This window comes from Gaeumannomyces tritici, assembly GCF_000145635.1.
Source record: "Gaeumannomyces tritici R3-111a-1 unplaced genomic scaffold supercont2.1, whole genome shotgun sequence".
NCBI classification, from domain to species: Eukaryota; Fungi; Ascomycota; class Sordariomycetes; order Magnaporthales; family Magnaporthaceae; genus Gaeumannomyces; species Gaeumannomyces tritici.
In genome coordinates this window covers 4446404-4463076 of record NW_008804545.1, presented here as the reverse complement: position 1 = coordinate 4463076, position 16673 = coordinate 4446404, and the positions used below count along the sequence as shown (strand labels likewise).

Here is a 16673-nt window from a genome sequence, read left to right as displayed (position 1 = left end):
GATAAACATCCCGAGAGTTTGAGCTAAACCTGCCTGGGGTCCGGTCCAGACGCGACGCGTCCAGCCAAGAAAAGCGGGTTGGGTCGTGCCCCGCATCGAGCAATGGATAGGTTAGCCCCAAATTATTTATGGCTGCCAACCCGGGCGGGCAGAAATGACGTAGCCGGAAATCATTTGACTGGCGCACAGTTTTGTCGAGCTGGAATTCTACTACATGGCCTTTAGGACATACCATTTATGAGACGAATCGAAAGGATACCTAGGATTTGGGAAACAGAATAAGGTTATTCCACCGCTCCACAACCGCCGCTGTCGCACTGGGGCCAGGCAGTGGTGCGCAGACCCACACCAGCTCCAGCTGCCCTCCCCCCTCGACGTCATCCTTCCTCGAAGCGGAAGTGCTAGATCTAGGATCTTACAGCAGAGCCTCATTCAAACAACGACCACCCACCCGTCCCGAGCCGGACTTCCGAACCGACATCCCGGACTGTCGAGTCAGGTCCCCATCCATCTCGCAAACCAATGGCGACGGTAGCTCTGTGCCGGCGGGCCCTGGTCTCACGGGGGTTGCCCCTGGCGGTCGGCGTGTCTCTCGGCATCGGGCATCACACCTTCACCAGCCACCGTCGCCCATTGAGATTTGACGCTCACCACCCCCCTTCCAACATCGTGTCCTCGGTACCTAGGAAAGAGGTTGACAGCGACGATGGCTTCATCAACCCCGAGATTCTCAGCCAGATATCAGGGGGAAGCTTCTCTGGTATGGTTCTGGACTGCTGCTTTTTCGCTGTGGTCAACCGACCTCCTTGGCGTCTTTCAGGGATTCTAATAACGCAATTCCAGGATTCTTGACTGGTCTGCTTGTCAGCGTTTTTTCTCGGACTCTTGTCCTCCTCCTCGGCATATCGATTGTGACCTTCCAAGTAAGCGCCTTTCCGACACCCCAACGAATGAATACTGGCGAGCTGGTCGTTGTTGACAAAACATCACTAGGTCGCTGCAAGATACGGCATAGACCTGGTTCAACAATTTCACCTCAAGGAACGCGCACGGTCATCACGCATTCTGTCCGCCCTCCGCCACAAAACGCCTTTCAAGCTTTCGTTCGGAGTCACATTTGCGCTGTCTGCATTTGCGCATTTTTGAGTTGGTATATTTGGAGGATACGAGGCTAGACAATCAGAATGAGACGTAGTATCTTCTTGAAGCCACCAAATCATGCCTACAAAATGAAGCTCTCGAGTGACTTCGTGATAAAGACGTCCATCACTCAAACCTCTGGGTCTCCCTCTTGAGCCAGGCAGTCGTCAAAGGATCATCCTTGAAATATCCACTCGTTTTCTCCCACACTGCAGCATGGTAATCATTCAGCCATTTCTTTTCCTTGGCATTCAGGAGGCTCGGCTCGACCATCCGCCGGCAGAATGGCACCATGGTGACGTACTCGAACCCGAGGTACGGTTTATCGCCGAACTGATGCTTCGTCTTGACTTCGCGGACAATGGCGATGTTCTCAAGACGTATTCCGTACGAGCCGTCTTCATAGAAGCCCGGCTCGATCGAAGTGACGTTGCCCGCGGCCAAGGCAACTTCGGCGTAGTGCTTCCTAGTTCCGATACCAATGGGCCCCTCGTGCACGTTCAGGTATGAACCGACTCCGTGCCCAGTGCCATGACGGTAATCCAATCCCTCTTGCTGCAGAAAAGTCAGGCATGAACCAAAGAAGGAGCGGCGTGGAAGGACGGGAAGACTTACCCAGAGGAATTGGCGAGCTAGACAGTCCAACGAGAAGCCCGTGGTCCCCCTCGGAAAGATGGCCTGATCCAGCGCAATGTGGCCCTTGAGCACGAGCGTGTATGCGTTTTTCTGGACATCAGTAGGAGTGCCGAAGTGAAGTGTTCGTGTGGTGTCTGTAGTGCCGTCTAGGTACTGAGCGCCCGAGTCGCAGAGGTAAACTGCGTTGGGGTCAATCTTGGCACAGCTGTCCTCCTCCGGGCCGTAGTGAATGATGGCGCCACTGGGAACAGAAACAAAAGGAACCAACGTTAGACTCATTTCAAAGAATAGACATCCGTCAAAGGTAATGGGGAGGGCTGGCCTACTTGGCTCCTGAAGCAGAGATTGTGGTGAACGAGTTACCAACAAAGTTGGCGCGCTTGCTCCTTATCTCAAACAGTTTGGTGGCGCCCTGAACTTCGTCGAGGACGGTTCTTTGGTCCACTAGCTGGTCCTCAAGCCAGGCGAAGTACTCGGTGAGCGCGGCGCCATCCCGAATGTGGCATTGTCGCATGCCCTCCAGCTCTGCCTCGTTTTTGATGGATTTGGAGTCACAAATGGGACTCTTAACTTCCTCAACCGCACCGTCTCCGCCAAGCGCCAGCTTCAAAGCCCAAGAAGTCTTTTTCGAGATGGCGAGCTTCTTTGGCTTGTCCTTGCCCTCGGCGCCCTTGGCGCTGACAGTCTGGGCTAGGGCCCTCGAGTCGTCAAAGATGCTGCCGTATGGCTTGACATCGACCTTGTTCTCCGCCAGGTAGCTGTGGCACTGTGCACTAAGCTTTGAAGAGTCGACGTAGAGCGTGGCCGAGTCGGCAGTGATGACAGCATAGGAGAAGAAGACTGGGTTGTAGGGCACATCGCTCCCTCGCAGGTTGAAAAGCCACGCGACCTCGTCCAGTGCCGAGACAACAAAGACAGACAGCTTCTGTTTCTCAAGCTCGGCCCGGAGCTCCTTGAGCTTCGTCTGGGTGTCTTTGCCCGTGTAGTGTTGCTCGAGGAGCACGATAGGGTTGCTGGGGCGGGCTGGTCGGTGCCTGCCCCAGACCAAGTCTACCAGGTTCTCCGAGACGGCGACCAGCTCTTTTCCACCATTGTCCTTAATCTTATCGTTCAGATCCCGAGCCTGAGAGCTGGAGAGCACCGATGGATCGACCCCGACGGTCTTACCACCGGAAACCTGGTTCACAGTCCAGCCCTGCCAGGTAGGGACATCAGGCTGACCCTGTTTCAGGAGCTCCCAGTTCTTGTCGAGCTGGGTGGCGGCCTGGCTGAAGTACCGGCCGTCGGTCGCAAGCGCGGCGCCTTCGAGGGTGACGATGACGGTGCCGGCAGAGCCCGAAAAGCCGGAAATGTACTCGCGCCTGGCGTCGCACGGGGCGATGTATTCGGACGAATGTGCGTCCTCGGTGGGTACGACTGCATGTCGGGAGGCGGCGGGGGCGGCGTTAGTAGCGGCTCTTGGAGGCCGAGGTGGAAGCTAGGCATGCCTACCGTAGACGTCGATGTTACGAGCCTTCATCAGGCCCCTAAGCTCCGCCAGGCGGGCCGTGGTGTCGACCGTTTTCATCTCGGCGGCGGCGGCGGAGGAGGTGCTGGCGTAACGCACAAATGGGAGGGGGCGGTTGGGGCGGCTGGGGCGATTTCGAAGCGGGGTGGTGGCGTGGCGGGAGTTCCGGATGGTGCTGTGCCGGGGACCAACGCCAGGGACACGAGGGCCGCACAAAATCCTGAGCCGGGACAACGAGCCGCTACTGCGGGCAGCGAGAAGAGGTCTTGCCGGAGCCAAGATTGCCCTCGCAAGTGTGCCGCTCATGAGAATGTTTATGGAGCCTCCAGTTTATATACCTGTGCTGCAGCCTGCAGGCCTTACAGACAGGGCAATGAATAAGCAGGGCGGAGGTCCGGGGCCACAGGTCGCGCACGTGTGAGTTGTCAATGTCTCGCCCAGTCATGGAGGCAGATCCGGGTAACCCATCTGGTCCTGGTCGCTGATGAGGAAGGTGGTGGGTGGTCGCGGCTTCAGCTCCGAGTCTCAATGGTCGCCCCGGCCGAGCAGCAGCACAGGGGCGACAGGTCTCCACACCCCGCCGCTTTAGTGGGCACCTATGCCGAACGACCCCTGTGGCATCATGCAGGCTCCGTGCAGCACGCTTCAAATAGTCTGATTGCCTAAAAGTGAAGATGAATGCTGGCAAGAAGCAGGCACGACCGGTATTGACATTCTTGCGCCCGATTGATATACACTGCACCATTTTACCTTTACCCGAGGCTTGCGAGAGGCAGCATGGAATTATGTGGCTCTTTTACTATCTTTGGGGTTTGCTGTCTCCATTTATGGTCTAGAATGCTTCGCCTTTCCTTGGGGACGATAAGGAGTGTGAAGGTCACTGACCTTGTTCAGACCAATAGATGCCAAAGGGGGGGTAGATGGCAGAAACAAAATAAGAATTCTCATGTGAATATCGACCAAGTACCAGGTACCTACCACTTGATATATCTTGGTGGGACGGAGCTGATCAGGAGGTTTGCGTCTGTCACTCCTGAGATCAATCAATCAATGTTGTGGTGCTCCCAGCTTCAGTGGATTGAGGGGTTCAGGAAGCTGCTGGAAACGTCAAGCAATTGCTGGAGCTCCTCACCACGGCACAGCGGGCTGCGTGCATCTCCATCCACCGACCCACCACGACATCATCGGAGCCTGACCAGACGGGGCTCAAATTTCAAACCACATATCCAGAAGCCCTCGCATCGAAGCCCATGAACCTGTGCGTTCCTCACTCCGACGCCTTTCTGCAGCTCCCCACGTAGTTTTCGCCCGGCTCGAGCCACCGAGCCCAGCGCCCCGCGCCCCGCATTTGGCCGGCGCCGAAAAGCAAAAACGCACGGCGGGCATGCGAAGCTTGGCCCTGGCACTGCGAGCCTTGGTGTCGCCATGGCCGACGAGCGTGGACTTCCCCTCCCCACCTCGCTCCAAGAGGTGGAAGCCGTAAGCTGAACCCGACTTCGCCTGGCCGAGATAAACAGGGGAGAAGTGCTGACAACCGGCTTCCCGGGCCTGGCAACAAAGCTGATTCTCGCCCTCTATGAGCCGGGCCATCCCGACTCCATCGCGAGAATCCAGGAAGTCCTGCACCGCGTCCAGAAGTCGCCCGAGGGCTGGCAGCTGGCTCAAAGCCTGCTGGAACGCCCCAATGATGCCATCAAGTTCTTTGGCGCCCTGACCATCATCGTCAAGCTCAACACGGAGAGCTCGTCGCTTTCCAAGGATGACTCGGTCGAGCTGCTGCAGAACCTGATCGGCTGGTTTGTGCGCTCTCTGAACGACGGCTCTGGGCCCCTGGTGACCAAGAAGCTGTCGTCAGCTCTCGTGACCTGTTACATTCACTTTTCCCAGCTGTGGCCCGACTGTGTCGCCCACCTTCTGCACTGCCTGCACACGGGCCAGAGCGTCCCCGTGCCCGTCGCACCTCCCGTTCCCGTGTCATCGCTGGTGCAACAGCTCGACTTCATCCGTCTCCGCGCCGCTCTCTGGTTCGCGGCTACCCTGGTGGAGGACACAGCCAAGACCGATATGAACACGCTGAGATAGTATGTCGCTACACCCCCCGGAGCACCAGTCGGCAGCCTGGCTGACTGACTGTCACTACTTCCCCAAGAGCAGAGCTGACCGTCCGGCCGTGTAGCATGAGTGCACATACCCAGCTCATAGCCGAGGGCGTAGATGTCGCCACACTTGTTGCCCACTCCCTGGACCCCAGCTTCGGTGGCCCGGAGCGCGTCAAGGTTCAAGAGGAAGCCATCAAGTGCCTCCAGGTACGCGACAGCCCGCTCCCTATCTGCCTCATCTGGTGGAACCAGCCGCTCCCATCGTGGAGACACAGCTGACCGCTGTTGTCCTGTAGCCTTGGATCATGTACAACCAACGCATCTCGTCCTCCACGGACGCGCTGACCACTCCACTACGGACCCTGCTCGCCCCGACCATCGACTGCTTGGTGGTAGACGAGCTGTACGAGGCTAGCATAGAGCTCTTGTCCGACACTCTCGCCAACTATTCGGGCTTCTTCACCGGGGATGGCTATAATACACTATTTGCTTTGTTCGACACCGAATGGTCGCAAAAGCGGTATCGAGAGCTGATCCAGGGCGACTTCGAGTTTGACTCGATTCAGTTTGGCATGCTGATGGTTGCGTTTGGAGACGCCAAGGTGATGGATCTGCAGCAAAGCACAGATGCCCGCTCGCAGCGCTTCCTGGCTGGCCTCGCTGGACTTCTTGCCGCCTCAGGACTTGCCGTCGGCGAGGACAAAATCTTTGTACCGGCCCTCGAATTCTGGGCAACCTTTGTCGAGACAATGGCCGACACGGTCTGCAGTGACGAGGAGTCGGCGAGATCCCAGGACTGGGTACAGGCATCCCTGGCACTTGTCATGCAGGTCGTAGGCAACTGCTTCAAGAAGATACAGTACCCACCCGCAGCCGTCTTTGCGAGCTGGGACTCGTCGGACCGTGCCGGCTTCATCGAGGCTAGGAAGGACGTTGCTGATCTGCTGCAGACGGTCTATGCCATCTCGGGTCCGCCCCTAATCTCACTCTTCATTGACCTGCTCCTCCGAGCTCTCCCCACGCAGTCGTGGGCCGAGCTCGAGGCGGCCGCCTTCTGTTTGGGCTCACTCGCCGATTGTGTGCCAGAGGGCGGGACGTGTGATGAGGTACTGGGCAAGGTCTTCTCGTCCAACTTGTTTGACCTATTGGGCCAGGGTCAAAAGCTGCCGGTCCGCCTCCGCCAGACGGGCTTGTCCCTTATCGAGCGCTTCTCTGACTATTTTGAGCGCCACGGCGAGTTTCTCCCTGGCGCCCTCAATATTTTGTTCGGCGCCGTGGGTGACCCGGTCCTTGCCGGCCCATCGTCCAAGTCCATCTGCACACTCTGTTCATCCTGCCGCGCCCTCTTGACGGGCGAGGCCGCAACCTTCATTGCCTCGTTCCAGTCCATCCATGCCGCTCGGACAGTCGACCCTTTTGCTGAGGAGAAGATCGTGGCGGCGATTGCGTCTGTCATCCAGGCCATCCCGGATGAGGCCCCCCGACTCGAGGCGTTCCGCCATCTCTTTTCCATGATTCGGCAGGATGTGGACCGATGTCTGGAGCTGAAGTCACACCCAGAGAGGTTCGATATGTCAGATCCTTTCCTTGCAAAGTACTATCTTGAGTCCCAGTCGCAGCCCCAAGATAGTGTCCCTACCGCCGACAAGATCGCGTCACAGATTGCGCTCCAAAACGCTAGATATCTGCTGAGCATGGCCAAGGGCATGCAAGGGACATCGGATGGGCCCATCGAGCTCGATGGCTCTACAAGCGGCGGCGCGGCGGGCACATCTGCGAGCAACACGAGCCAGCAGCTGCCTCTTGTGCAGTCCGAAATCATGCAGCTACTCGCCCAGCTGCGCTCGTCTTTCCCGGACAGCGGCGAGATTGTCGAGGCTATCTGCCACGTCTTCCGCGCCGGCTTCTCTGAGACGGAACCGGGACCTTTCGTCTTGCCCGCCAATGCCGTCTCGCAATTCTTCGCGGGCCACGACTACAGCACTCCCAGGATAGGCTACGTAGTGAGCACGGCCTGTGCTTTCACGAGCTCGCTGGCAAGTAGCTCGCGCGAGGAGGCTGCCAGACAGCTGATCAAGATTTTACCATGGGCCATTTCCTTGCTGCAGTCTCTGCCTGGTAAGTGGTGATCCGCTAGGGGACTTGGGTGGATACGGCCGGGCCAAGTGCTCACTCGCCAACAACAATGACACGGCGCTGACTTTTCGGCCCCAACAGAACCCGAAGCCGACACGGAACTCTCGCAAAACGTTACTGAGCTGGTACAGCGTGTAGCGCAACGGCAACATGAGGTACTGCTACAGCTTCAACCGACATCCCTGCTAGAGTTCTTCTTCATGTTTTCCCTCAGGGTTCTTGATGGCAGAGAGACCCTGCCAAAGACGGCTGCGGCTGATTTCTGGGTGAGTAGTGCCGAGAAGGGCGAGACGAGAGCCAAAATACAAACTATCTTATTCTATCCGTCAAGCTGACCGTTCCACGTCGGATAATAGACCACGTTCATCACCTTGCGGCCCACTGATGCGGCTCTACAGCAGTCGGTCGAGAGTGTCATGACTCACCTCGGCCCCCTTCTCGCCGGATCGCTGATCCGTAACGTGGGTGGCAACGCAGCTCGCAGCGAACTGGACCGTATCAGCGAGCCCCTCAAGAAGCTGGCGGCGCAGCATGTGCGGGCCAAGTCGTGGTTGGAGCAGGCACTGTCGGATGCGTCTTTCCCAAGTTCTAGGGTCGCCTCCGAGGAGAAGTCTGCGTTTTTGAAGAAAATTTTGAGGTCAGCTTTTCCCGCTAACCCCTCCTTATCTTATACTCGTGCCTCCCTGCCACATCACTTATGACACTGACGACTAAATGTACCCAATCAGTCTCCGAGGGACTCGCCAAACGAACCAGGTGGTCCGAGAGTTTTGGCTTGCGTGTCGGGGCTCCAATTTTGCCTACGCATCATGAGACTAGACGCGCTGTCGAGGTCTCTGATGGGGGCTGTGTAGATACATAGATGATATAGCTCAAAGCGACGACGTCTTCCTAGGTGGATATCTGAGGCGTCTAATGACGCCTAATGCTCCCGTCTATATTTGCCCGGCAGATGATCAACGACTATAGGATACCCGAATAAACGAACCCCTGCAAAGGCACATGGATGAGCCACTAGGCACATATGAGTGGATTTGTGGCGTAAGCCTTTGAACGTAGCGTATGTGTGGCAACATTGCCTGGGGATACAAGAAAATTACAGACATCCGGCTGGTCATGAGAGCCCCATGGCCTCGCGCACCTCCCGCATCGTCCTCTCGGCGTTCTCGCGTGCCTTGATGGCGCCCTGGAGGGCGACCTCGTCGAGGTACCTGCCGCCGTCCCTCGACAGCAGCTCGAGGTACCTGTCCCGGATGCCGTCGAGGCCGCGGACGACGGCGTCGGCGACGGCGCCCTTGAGCTCGCCGCGGGGGCGGCCGCCAAAGGCGCCCGGCTCGGCCAGCTGCGCGGCCGTCCTGCCCTCCGGGTCGAAGGCGCTGAGGAGGGACAGGAGGTTGGCCACCCCGGGCCGGGCCTCGCGGTCGTACCGGACGCCGCCCTCGAGCGGGTCCGTGACGGCGGCGGCGATCTTCCTGCGGATCTCGTCGGCCGTGTCGGTCAGGAGGATGCGCGAGTTGGCGTTGGGGCTCGACTTGGACATCTTTTGCTGCGGGTCCCGGAGGGACATGACGCGGGCGGAGGGTGCTATTTTTTTTTGTTGTTGTTGTTGTTGTTACTGTGTGTCAGCATGCTGGCTGCTATGTACAAACATAGCTGTTCAGGCGGAGAGCGGTTTCTCCCCATTCATGTTGGGCGGCTTACATATGATGGTTTCGGGAGGCACGAGGAGTTGTCCGTAGGCGGCGTTGAAGTTGGTAGCACACTCGCGTGCGAATTCGAGATGCTGCTTTTGGTCCTCTCCGACCGGGACATGAGTTGCTCTGCTGTCTGTTAGCTTTACGAGACAAAAAGTTCCCGAGTTCCATCCCGGTAGTCGCACCTATGAACAAGCACGTCGGCCGCCTGGAGGACCGGGTAGGAGAAGAGGCCGAGCTTCAGCTTCTTCTTGACCTTGTCGTCCATGAAGGACTTGGACTCGTCCATGGACAGCTTCGACTATTAACGCAACCGCCAAGTCCACACAACAACCCCCCCGCGTCAGCGTCCAGCAGAGATAATACGCAACAGTGGCAACAACACGCCCAAACCCAACCCACCTTCCACTGCGTCATGCGCGACAGCGACCCGACCGACGCCGTGCAGCTCAGGATCCACATGAGCTCGGCGTGCGCCGGCACGGCCGACTGGAAGAAGACGACGCACCGGGCCGGGTCCAGCCCGACGGCCAGCAGCGCGGCCACGGCCCCGCGCCTCCATTGGCGCAGCAGCGCTGCTCCGGGCGGCCCCTGGGGCGCAGCAGCAGCAGCCGTGATGGCGTGCAGGTCCACGACCGAGTAGAGCAGCGCCGCCCCCGCGGGCGCGCCGTCCTGCAGCCGCCGCCACTGCCGCAGCGCGCCCAGGTAGTTGCCCAGGTGCGGCACGCCCGTCGGCTGGATCCCCGAGAGGACGACGGCGCCGTCGGGGGCGGCGGCCGGGGTTGGGGTGGTCGGGGTGGTAGTAGATGACGATGATGACAGCGCCCGGCAGAGCGGCGGTGGCGGGCGCCACCGCAGGGGGGGCCGCAGGCGAGCGGCCTTGAACATGGTCCGACGGTAACCCTGCTCGCTCGCTCCGGCCGTGTTGCGGTTTGCAGTAGAATGATCTGGTTGCAGCAGTCGTGAGGTCGATTAATTGATTGGTTGGTGTTGCCGTCGAGAGGAACAATAATTGCACTTCTTCACGATCTCGTGGTTTTGGCAGCGTGGTTGTCGCCCAAGAAAAATGTGTACATCGACTCAATCACATCATGCTCGCAATTATAAGCATCCACTCATCCTACCTGGTGCCACCAAACAGGCTGCTCATTTTGCAAGGAGCACCCTTTGATAATTTTGTTCCTTCAGGGGCAGGTTAGTCTCACTTGTTTTTGCTTTTCTTTTTCTTCTCGCTTCCAATGCATCGTCTGCCTCTCAAATGCCAGGAACACAAGGCTGCACTCTCAAATCTGACACATGTGTTTTCATATGCACACATCACCAGGGCCCCTTTTCAAAACCTACAAGCCACAATGGATAGACAGGAAAGATTCACCGGAAAATTGCATCAGGTGGTAATTCATACAAGATAGATGTACAAGCTTGTAGGAGTGTCCCTGTCGCTGTCGAGTCACTCATCATGAACATGCCGTCCTGGCTATCTCCCTCCTGCAACCCGCACCCTCTCCTTAACAATGATATCATTTACTTCGCTGGGAGTAGAAGCCAGTGGCTTCGACTGTGCGAGGTGTGCCCACTTGGCGTCGAGATCAGCTGCCGCAGCCTTGGCTGTCTCCTCCAGCTCCTTGCCAGCATCTAGAAAGGGAGAAATACACGAGGTTAGTACACACGAAATTGAGACAGACATAGGCGGCTTCGGCAATAGCCCATAAAATCAGAATGAATAGAACTCACCCAGTGCGCCAAATTCCCACATGTTGGCCTTCATACCAATGCCCGAGATGGCGTGCTTTTGCAAGAACGAGAGCCAGACCTGGACCGTCTCCGGGTGGCCGTCTCGGATCTGGATCAGGCGGCGCAGCGTGATGCGCTCGTAGTTCTCCTGTGACTTCTTGAAGATGAAGTGCGACCGCGGTACGGTCCAGCGCTCAATGATCTTGGGCAGCGGCACGGGGCCGAAGGCGGGTAGGCCCAGGTAGTAGGCCGCCCGGAGGGCAAAGTCGCAGTAGAATTCGAGCGGCCGGGCGCTGTATGATCGCATCTGCAGGTCGCATGACGGCACGCCGTACTCGGCCTCACGCCGGAGGGGCACCAGCTGCAGAGCCTGCAAACTACGTGGGTATCGCGGCATGCCGTCTTTGTCACTCGTCGACTCGTCGGCCTCAGGAGCAGGCGCGGTTCTGTTGTTGACCATCATAGATGGTGTCGGTTAGCACAGCCGAGGCGTCTAGTACACAGCGCCGCATGAGGTAGGCTATTTGCTCACAGTTTCGCATCTGGGCCAGTGGTAGCCTTGCTCGTGACCCCCGCAGGGGGGTTGGAGATAGCCGAGCCTGCACTTCCTTCGGAAGGCTTGCTCGCATCCGTGGCCTCGCTTACTCGAGGAGGCTCGGTAGCTTGAGGGGTTGGGGTAGTTTCCGGGGTTACTGCGGATTTACTAACTACGCTGGCTTCCGGGATCTCACTGGGTTTCGGGGCTAGGGGGGCTTCTGGAATCGCAGCAGCTTCCGATACATTGGCAGGTTCGGGAGCTTTGGAGGCTTCTGGAATCGTAGTAGCTTCCGATGCCTTGACAGTTTCGGCAGCCTCGGTAGCCTCCGGAATCGGAGCAGCTTCCGGAGCTGCAACGGTTTCAGCAGCCTTAGTAGCTACAGGAGTCGCAACATCTTCGGGGACCTTAGTAGCTTCCGGAGCCTTGGCAGTTTCAGGAGCTTTGACAGCCTCTAGAATCGTAGCAGCTTTGGAAGCCGTACCAGCTCTGGAAGCCGTACCAGCTTCGGGAACCGCAACCGCCTCGGGGGCCGTGGGCGCTTCAGGAATCGTAGCAGCTTCCGAAAGTGAACTTGTTTCGACAGCCGCAGAGGCTTCTGGGGTTATCGTCGCCTGTGGGGTTGCCACGGCTTCAGGGGCCGTGACGGCATCGTGGGTCTCAGTGGTGCTCGGAGTCGCAGCAGCCTTCGGGGCCGGCCTCGCCTCCGGCGCTGCCGCCGCATCTGCAGCTACAGGAGCGTTCGAGATCGGAGTAACGTCCGGGATTGCAGCCGCACCGGGAGACGCAGCGGCTTCCGGGACCACAATCGCTTCCGGAGTCGCAGGACCTGCCTGTGTCGCAGCGACGTCCAGGGTCACGGAGGCGCTGGGAGCCGCGGTAGCTTTCGGGACCGCAGCCGCTTCTGGGGCCGCGGGCGCCTTAGGGATCACGGTGGCGTCCGGAGCCGCACTGGCCTCGGGATTTGGGCTAGATTTTGGCGTCGCGGCTGCTTCTGGGCTCACGACGACCTTCGGTGGGGGGTTCCTGGGACTTTAACGAGTTTCTTAGCAGGCTGTCGGACGGTTTGCCTGGCCCAGGAGGTCCCGAGAGCAACATACCCTGAGCTCTCATGGCGAACATGGTGATGCGACTGTATCCACGGGCGGGGGACGGTCGCAAAAGCCGGGGCCTGGCATGAGATATGTCCTGGGTCAGTTCGTGCGCCGCAGGCTTTTCTAAGAGCATTGGGCGGGAGATTTAATACCACTCGCCCCTGCAGCAGACGCCGCGTCGGTCGTATTAATGATGTCCTCCTCATGGTTGCATCACGCCGGGGTGTCCTCGGTGCTCCTCTCGGGAAGGGCCTTGGTTCGTGATCTCAAACTTTTTAGCGCATCTGCTCAATTGACCGTGGATGGTGCATGGCGGGTTGTCCAGACCCGTTCCGCATGGTCAGTCCCCTGCGACTTATCGATAAGCACTATAAACGGGATCCGCGACCTTGTACCCCCGCCCGCAGGTAAGGCAGCTATGCCATCACCTCTACAAGTCACTCAGCATTTGACATTTGAAGGACATAGAAGGGTTACTTTAGGAGGATGAAAATAATTATTGACTGATGGATCGATTGAATTGACCATCCACCGTCTGTTAAAGCGGTGCACCTAAAAAAAAAAAAAAATCACACTGGGACGTTGTGGGGTGTCATCCCCTACCCACCGTGACTCCTCTCGTGGCACGAATGGACTTTTCAGAGCCCTTCGTTCACTTTACAGATTTAGCAGCCGCTTGTTATGCGTGTTGCTCTGTAGGATGACCTTTGTGAATCGCCCAGGCATCGCCGGTGGGGATGTGCAGCTCGAGGGATATATCCCTGTTCGAGCACCGTCAAGCATCCCACCACACGTGCGTCGATTCTTTCCCTGTTGTGATGCGCACCGCGGGTACACATCTCGCGTCGGCATCTCCCGGCGTTCCCCCAGGGAAGTTGATGCCGGCGCTAAGAATAAGCGCTCCGGCCCTCGCAGTCCTGAGCTTAGCGCTTCTTGTACCGCTGGGCCATGAGCTTCTTGTAGTGGCCCTTCCTACCGCTCATCTTCTTTGTCTGGATATCGTTGTACTTGGTTTTGAACTTGGCAACAGCGTCACTAGAAGCAAGAACCTCCTCTGCCAGCGTCCGCTTCCTCTCCTTCCGGGTCAAGCGGTTGCTATGGAACTCGGTCGCTCCTTCGATCAGCGTGCCAACCTGCGAGAAGGTCGGAACGAGGTTGGTGCGCGTGTCCTTCTTGAAGAACTGTTTGGGGTTGAGCACGTTCCTCATGCGAAGTAGCTTTAGGTCGCGGAGCAACTCTGGCGTGACATTGGTCCTGGGCATGTTGAACCACTCGGCTCCGGCATCGTCCTGGTCCTTCCCCTGTTTGTTTGAATCCCAAATTAGTGTGGGCTCCTGATTCCTTATGAAAGGCTCCAGAGAAAGATATAACAGTCCGGTGCAAATCAGAGTAACTATGAACAAAAGTAATCATTATGGTGCAGGAGAGTCTCCCATGACGGGGTATCTCGCTGCGTCATATGAAATGGGATAGGATTTCATCAGGCAAGGAATGGAAGGCAGCTGCGTTTTGCGCCATGCGCACGCGGTAACCAGACGTACCTTTTTCTTTTGGGCAGCTGGCCGGGGGATGCGGACGTCCACCTCACCCTCCTTCTTCGGGGCTTCCGTCACCTGTTTCAGCTGCGGCGCCAACGCCTTGCTGGCCTTGGCAAGGCCGGCCTGCTTCGGGGCCACGACAGCAACCTGCGTCGAGTCCCGACCAGCAAGCCTCTTTTCCGCGTCGACAAGGAGGCCCTCGATCCAGTCGTCCTCCGACAGCCCTACTTCCCCTGCTGCCATCGTGTCGTCGCGGGGGGAGGGTGGCCGGCTGTGCGCTTGACGAGAACGGCAAGGAGTGCTTGGGAAGAGGAAGACGGGAGAAAAAAAGAGAGGCTCGAGAATTTTTTGCACAAGAGAACGCGACGGGGGCAGAAAAAGTTCAAGGCGCAGAGTCCGCCCCGCAAAGAACGGACCACACAGGTGTGGGCCGGACCACTTCAGCGGTGTGGGTCCGTCCAGGTGGCCGTTCTGGCCCCACGTGAGATGACAACCTTGTAGGTGCGTGAGCGCAAGCCACAACAGTGGCCTCCAGAGAGCCAGCACGCCAGCGCGCCAGGGCTGTGTTTATTTTAGCCTGAGGCAGCCACAATGAAGTCATTTTGAGGCTGGGACCGAGTGATAAGGCGGGCGCGACAGTTGGCAGTTGGGCTGGCTCGAGCTGAGCCACAGCGTGATTCTGGCCGAGGGTTTTCGACTGATGCCCAACCCATTTCATACATCTCTCGCTGACCGCTCTCTCGCCTTCTTGAAGGGGGGATCTCTTTGTTCCAGATGCAACATTGCAACTCGTCCAGAGCCTGATTGGGAACGGGATCCAGAAAAAAAAAAAAAGCCGTTGCCTGTGCTTTTGGAAAACCCACGCCTTTGATACGCCCAATTTCCGGCAGAGAAGGTTTGCCTGGTAAGTCCAGTCAGCAGGGAGGAAAAAAAAGCCGCCTACCGTTTGCCCTTCCTCACTCGCTGCCCCTCCCTCCCCCCAAGCCAGTCATTGCGGTCCTTGTCGCCAATCGCTCGACCTGAGTGGCTCCAGCATTCGATAAAGAAAAACATACCTTTTAAACTCCACCCATTCGCTGCTTGTCGTCGCGCGCCCAGCCAATCAACACGCCCAATCACTTGGTTTATTTCGTCCGAAAAGGCAAGCCGGGGGAGCCAACAAGAAACTAGAGTCGTCCCCGAGCCGTTGGCGCTACCCAAAGTAAACAAATGCCGGAAGACCCTAGAGGCTGGACGGTGGAGAGGAGGCGGGAGAGGCTGGGCCTGGGGGCAGGCGATGCAGCAGAAGCAAGAAACAAGAAGCAAGGCCCGCAAGCAGGGAAAAAAAACGTTCACTTTACGCTGACAGATTCGCCGGGGGCTCTTCGGGGCACGTCTCCCGGGCCACTTGCACAGAGCAGAAGCATCCGCCTTCCTTCATTCGCCGACGTTGCTGGCCTCAAGTCCTGAAGCCTGTACGCGACGATCTGTGGCCTGCACAATACTACAAAGTGCGCCCGTGCCGTCGTCACCTCCCTCGGGCCCTCTTGCCGGCTGCGCACCACCACCACCAGCTCCCGAGCCTCTAGCAGCCCGAGCTGCTCCAGCTTGACATCCACCCCTTCCCCGCCACTGCCCAAGCAGCAGCAGCCATGGACCCCCACGACCCGACAGCGTCGCAGGCTCAGCACAGCCGCCAGCAAGGGGCGCCGGCCTACGACCTGACCAAAGGCGGCCACTATGGTATGTAAACTCTGTCGAGGCGTCGTAAACCCCAAAATATCTTCATTTTTGCCACATTTTATCATCATGGCCTTATATCAATTTATTCTGATTTATGTTTTTGTCCTCTTGCTCTATCTCTCTCACTCTACTCTGACTTCCCCCGTCCATGTCACCAGAATGCTGACCGTTGGCCATCCCGCACGACCTTGCAGGCGCAAGCGCCGCGGTTCGTTACACCCCGTTACACCGCGTGTTACTCGGATGCATGCTGTTTGCCGCGCTCCACGCATGTCACAAATACTGACCTAGCTCTATACAGCTGTCGCAACAAGGCTATGCACCCTCCGAGCTTTACACGGGGCCATGGGCTAATGTTTGTGCCTCGTTCTCTTTCTCTGCTCTACTCACCTCGCTGTCGCCTTGCATCCAACCCACAGCCAAACAAACACTGATGTTCTCCCCTGCAAAAGGTCCACCAAGGCCTCACGGGCCAGTACAAGGACATCCTCACAACGTACTGGCAGCAGACCATCAACCATCTTGAGAGTGACACGCACGACTACAAGCTGCACCAGCTCCCCCTTGCCCGGATAAAGAAGGTCATGAAGGCCGACCCAGAGGTTAAGATGATCTCGGCCGAGGCCCCCATCCTCTTCGCCAAGGGCTGCGACATCTTCATCACGGAGCTCACCATGCGCGCCTGGATCCACGCCGAGGAGAACAAGCGCCGCACCCTGCAGCGCTCCGACATCGCCTCGGCCCTGGCCAAGTCGGACATGTTCGACTTCCTCATCGACATCGTCCCGCGCGAGGAGGCCGCCAGCCACACCAAGCGCGCCGCCGCGGGCCAGGCCGC

At 58.1% G+C, this 16673-nt stretch overlaps 8 protein-coding genes across 8 annotated transcripts; 3 read left to right on the top strand and 5 right to left on the bottom strand.

The window, feature by feature from the left end:
* Positions 1-126: 126 nt before the first annotated feature.
* On the bottom strand, positions 127-4321 carry GGTG_01393 (xaa-Pro aminopeptidase 1). The gene is made up of 4 exons (XM_009219158.1): positions 3268-4321; positions 2103-3192; positions 1756-2017; positions 127-1695 (listed from the first exon to the last, which is right to left on the bottom strand). Exons 1-4 carry the CDS (start codon positions 3587-3589, stop codon positions 1267-1269), a joined length of 2103 nt encoding a protein of 700 aa, XP_009217422.1. The 5' UTR covers positions 3590-4321; the 3' UTR covers positions 127-1266.
* Positions 140-1300, top strand: GGTG_01394 (hypothetical protein). The gene is made up of 3 exons (XM_009219159.1): positions 140-760; positions 844-923; positions 994-1300. The coding sequence occupies exons 1-3, from the start codon at positions 523-525 to the stop codon at positions 1144-1146; spliced, it is 471 nt and encodes a 156-aa protein (XP_009217423.1). The 5' UTR covers positions 140-522; the 3' UTR covers positions 1147-1300.
* GGTG_01392 (hypothetical protein) lies at positions 3958-7903 on the top strand (the record flags this gene model as incomplete). The annotated part of the gene is made up of 7 exons (XM_009219157.1): positions 3958-3987; positions 4375-4541; positions 4801-5364; positions 5460-5589; positions 5679-7500; positions 7600-7784; positions 7850-7903. The coding sequence occupies 7 exons, from the start codon at positions 3958-3960 to the stop codon at positions 7901-7903; spliced, it is 2952 nt and encodes a 983-aa protein (XP_009217421.1).
* A 729-nt stretch (positions 7904-8632) lies between these two features.
* Positions 8633-10100, bottom strand: GGTG_01391 (tryptophanyl-tRNA synthetase; the record flags this gene model as incomplete). The annotated part of the gene is made up of 4 exons (XM_009219156.1): positions 8633-9102; positions 9220-9341; positions 9398-9513; positions 9615-10100. 4 exons carry the CDS (start codon positions 10098-10100, stop codon positions 8633-8635), a joined length of 1194 nt encoding a protein of 397 aa, XP_009217420.1.
* A 312-nt stretch (positions 10101-10412) lies between these two features.
* GGTG_01390 (30S ribosomal protein S10) lies at positions 10413-13060 on the bottom strand. Its single transcript, XM_009219155.1, has 5 exons — positions 12728-13060; positions 12582-12652; positions 11479-12513; positions 10947-11392; positions 10413-10847 (listed from the first exon to the last, which is right to left on the bottom strand). Exons 1-5 carry the CDS (start codon positions 12779-12781, stop codon positions 10690-10692), a joined length of 1764 nt encoding a protein of 587 aa, XP_009217419.1. The 5' UTR covers positions 12782-13060; the 3' UTR covers positions 10413-10689.
* On the bottom strand, positions 13004-14453 carry GGTG_01389 (rRNA-processing protein FCF2). Its single transcript, XM_009219154.1, has 2 exons — positions 14117-14453; positions 13004-13876 (listed from the first exon to the last, which is right to left on the bottom strand). The coding sequence occupies exons 1-2, from the start codon at positions 14354-14356 to the stop codon at positions 13499-13501; spliced, it is 618 nt and encodes a 205-aa protein (XP_009217418.1). The 5' UTR covers positions 14357-14453; the 3' UTR covers positions 13004-13498.
* Positions 14454-14898: 445 nt separating this feature from the next.
* GGTG_01388 (hypothetical protein) lies at positions 14899-15562 on the top strand (the record flags this gene model as incomplete). Its single annotated transcript, XM_009219153.1, has 1 exon — positions 14899-15562. Exon 1 carries the CDS (start codon positions 15323-15325, stop codon positions 15560-15562), a length of 240 nt encoding a protein of 79 aa, XP_009217417.1. The 5' UTR covers positions 14899-15322.
* An 814-nt stretch (positions 15563-16376) lies between these two features.
* GGTG_01387 (hypothetical protein) lies at positions 16377-16616 on the bottom strand (the record flags this gene model as incomplete). Its single annotated transcript, XM_009219152.1, has 1 exon — positions 16377-16616. The coding sequence occupies one exon, from the start codon at positions 16614-16616 to the stop codon at positions 16377-16379; it is 240 nt and encodes a 79-aa protein (XP_009217416.1).
* Positions 16617-16673: the final 57 nt, after the last annotated feature.

What these genes read in the sequence shown, in the direction of transcription:
- GGTG_01394 (XM_009219159.1), top strand. Translation starts at nt 523, where the DNA reads ATGGCGACGGTAGCTCTGTGCCGGCGGGCCCTGGTCTCACGGGGGTTG. An exon ending in ATCAGGGGGAAGCTTCTCTG is followed by an intron (nt 761 to 843) that starts GTATGGTTCTGG and finishes ACGCAATTCCAG; the next exon opens with GATTCTTGACTGGTCTGCTT. An exon ending in TATCGATTGTGACCTTCCAA is followed by an intron (nt 924 to 993) that starts GTAAGCGCCTTT and finishes AAACATCACTAG; the next exon opens with GTCGCTGCAAGATACGGCAT.
- GGTG_01389 (XM_009219154.1), bottom strand. Translation starts at nt 14,356, where the DNA reads ATGGCAGCAGGGGAAGTAGGGCTGTCGGAGGACGACTGGATCGAGGGC. An exon ending in CAGCTGCCCAAAAGAAAAAG is followed by an intron (nt 13,877 to 14,116) that starts GTACGTCTGGTT and finishes TCAAACAAACAG; the next exon opens with GGGAAGGACCAGGACGATGC.
- GGTG_01390 (XM_009219155.1), bottom strand. Translation starts at nt 12,781, where the DNA reads ATGAGGAGGACATCATTAATACGACCGACGCGGCGTCTGCTGCAGGGG. An exon ending in GTCTGCTGCAGGGGCGAGTG is followed by an intron (nt 12,653 to 12,727) that starts GTATTAAATCTC and finishes ATCTCATGCCAG; the next exon opens with GCCCCGGCTTTTGCGACCGT. An exon ending in GTTCGCCATGAGAGCTCAGG is followed by an intron (nt 12,514 to 12,581) that starts GTATGTTGCTCT and finishes AACTCGTTAAAG; the next exon opens with TCCCAGGAACCCCCCACCGA.
- GGTG_01393 (XM_009219158.1), bottom strand. Translation starts at nt 3,589, where the DNA reads ATGAGCGGCACACTTGCGAGGGCAATCTTGGCTCCGGCAAGACCTCTT. An exon ending in ATCTCTGCTTCAGGAGCCAA is followed by an intron (nt 2,018 to 2,102) that starts GTAGGCCAGCCC and finishes TTCTGTTCCCAG; the next exon opens with TGGCGCCATCATTCACTACG. An exon ending in TAGCTCGCCAATTCCTCTGG is followed by an intron (nt 1,696 to 1,755) that starts GTAAGTCTTCCC and finishes ACTTTTCTGCAG; the next exon opens with CAAGAGGGATTGGATTACCG.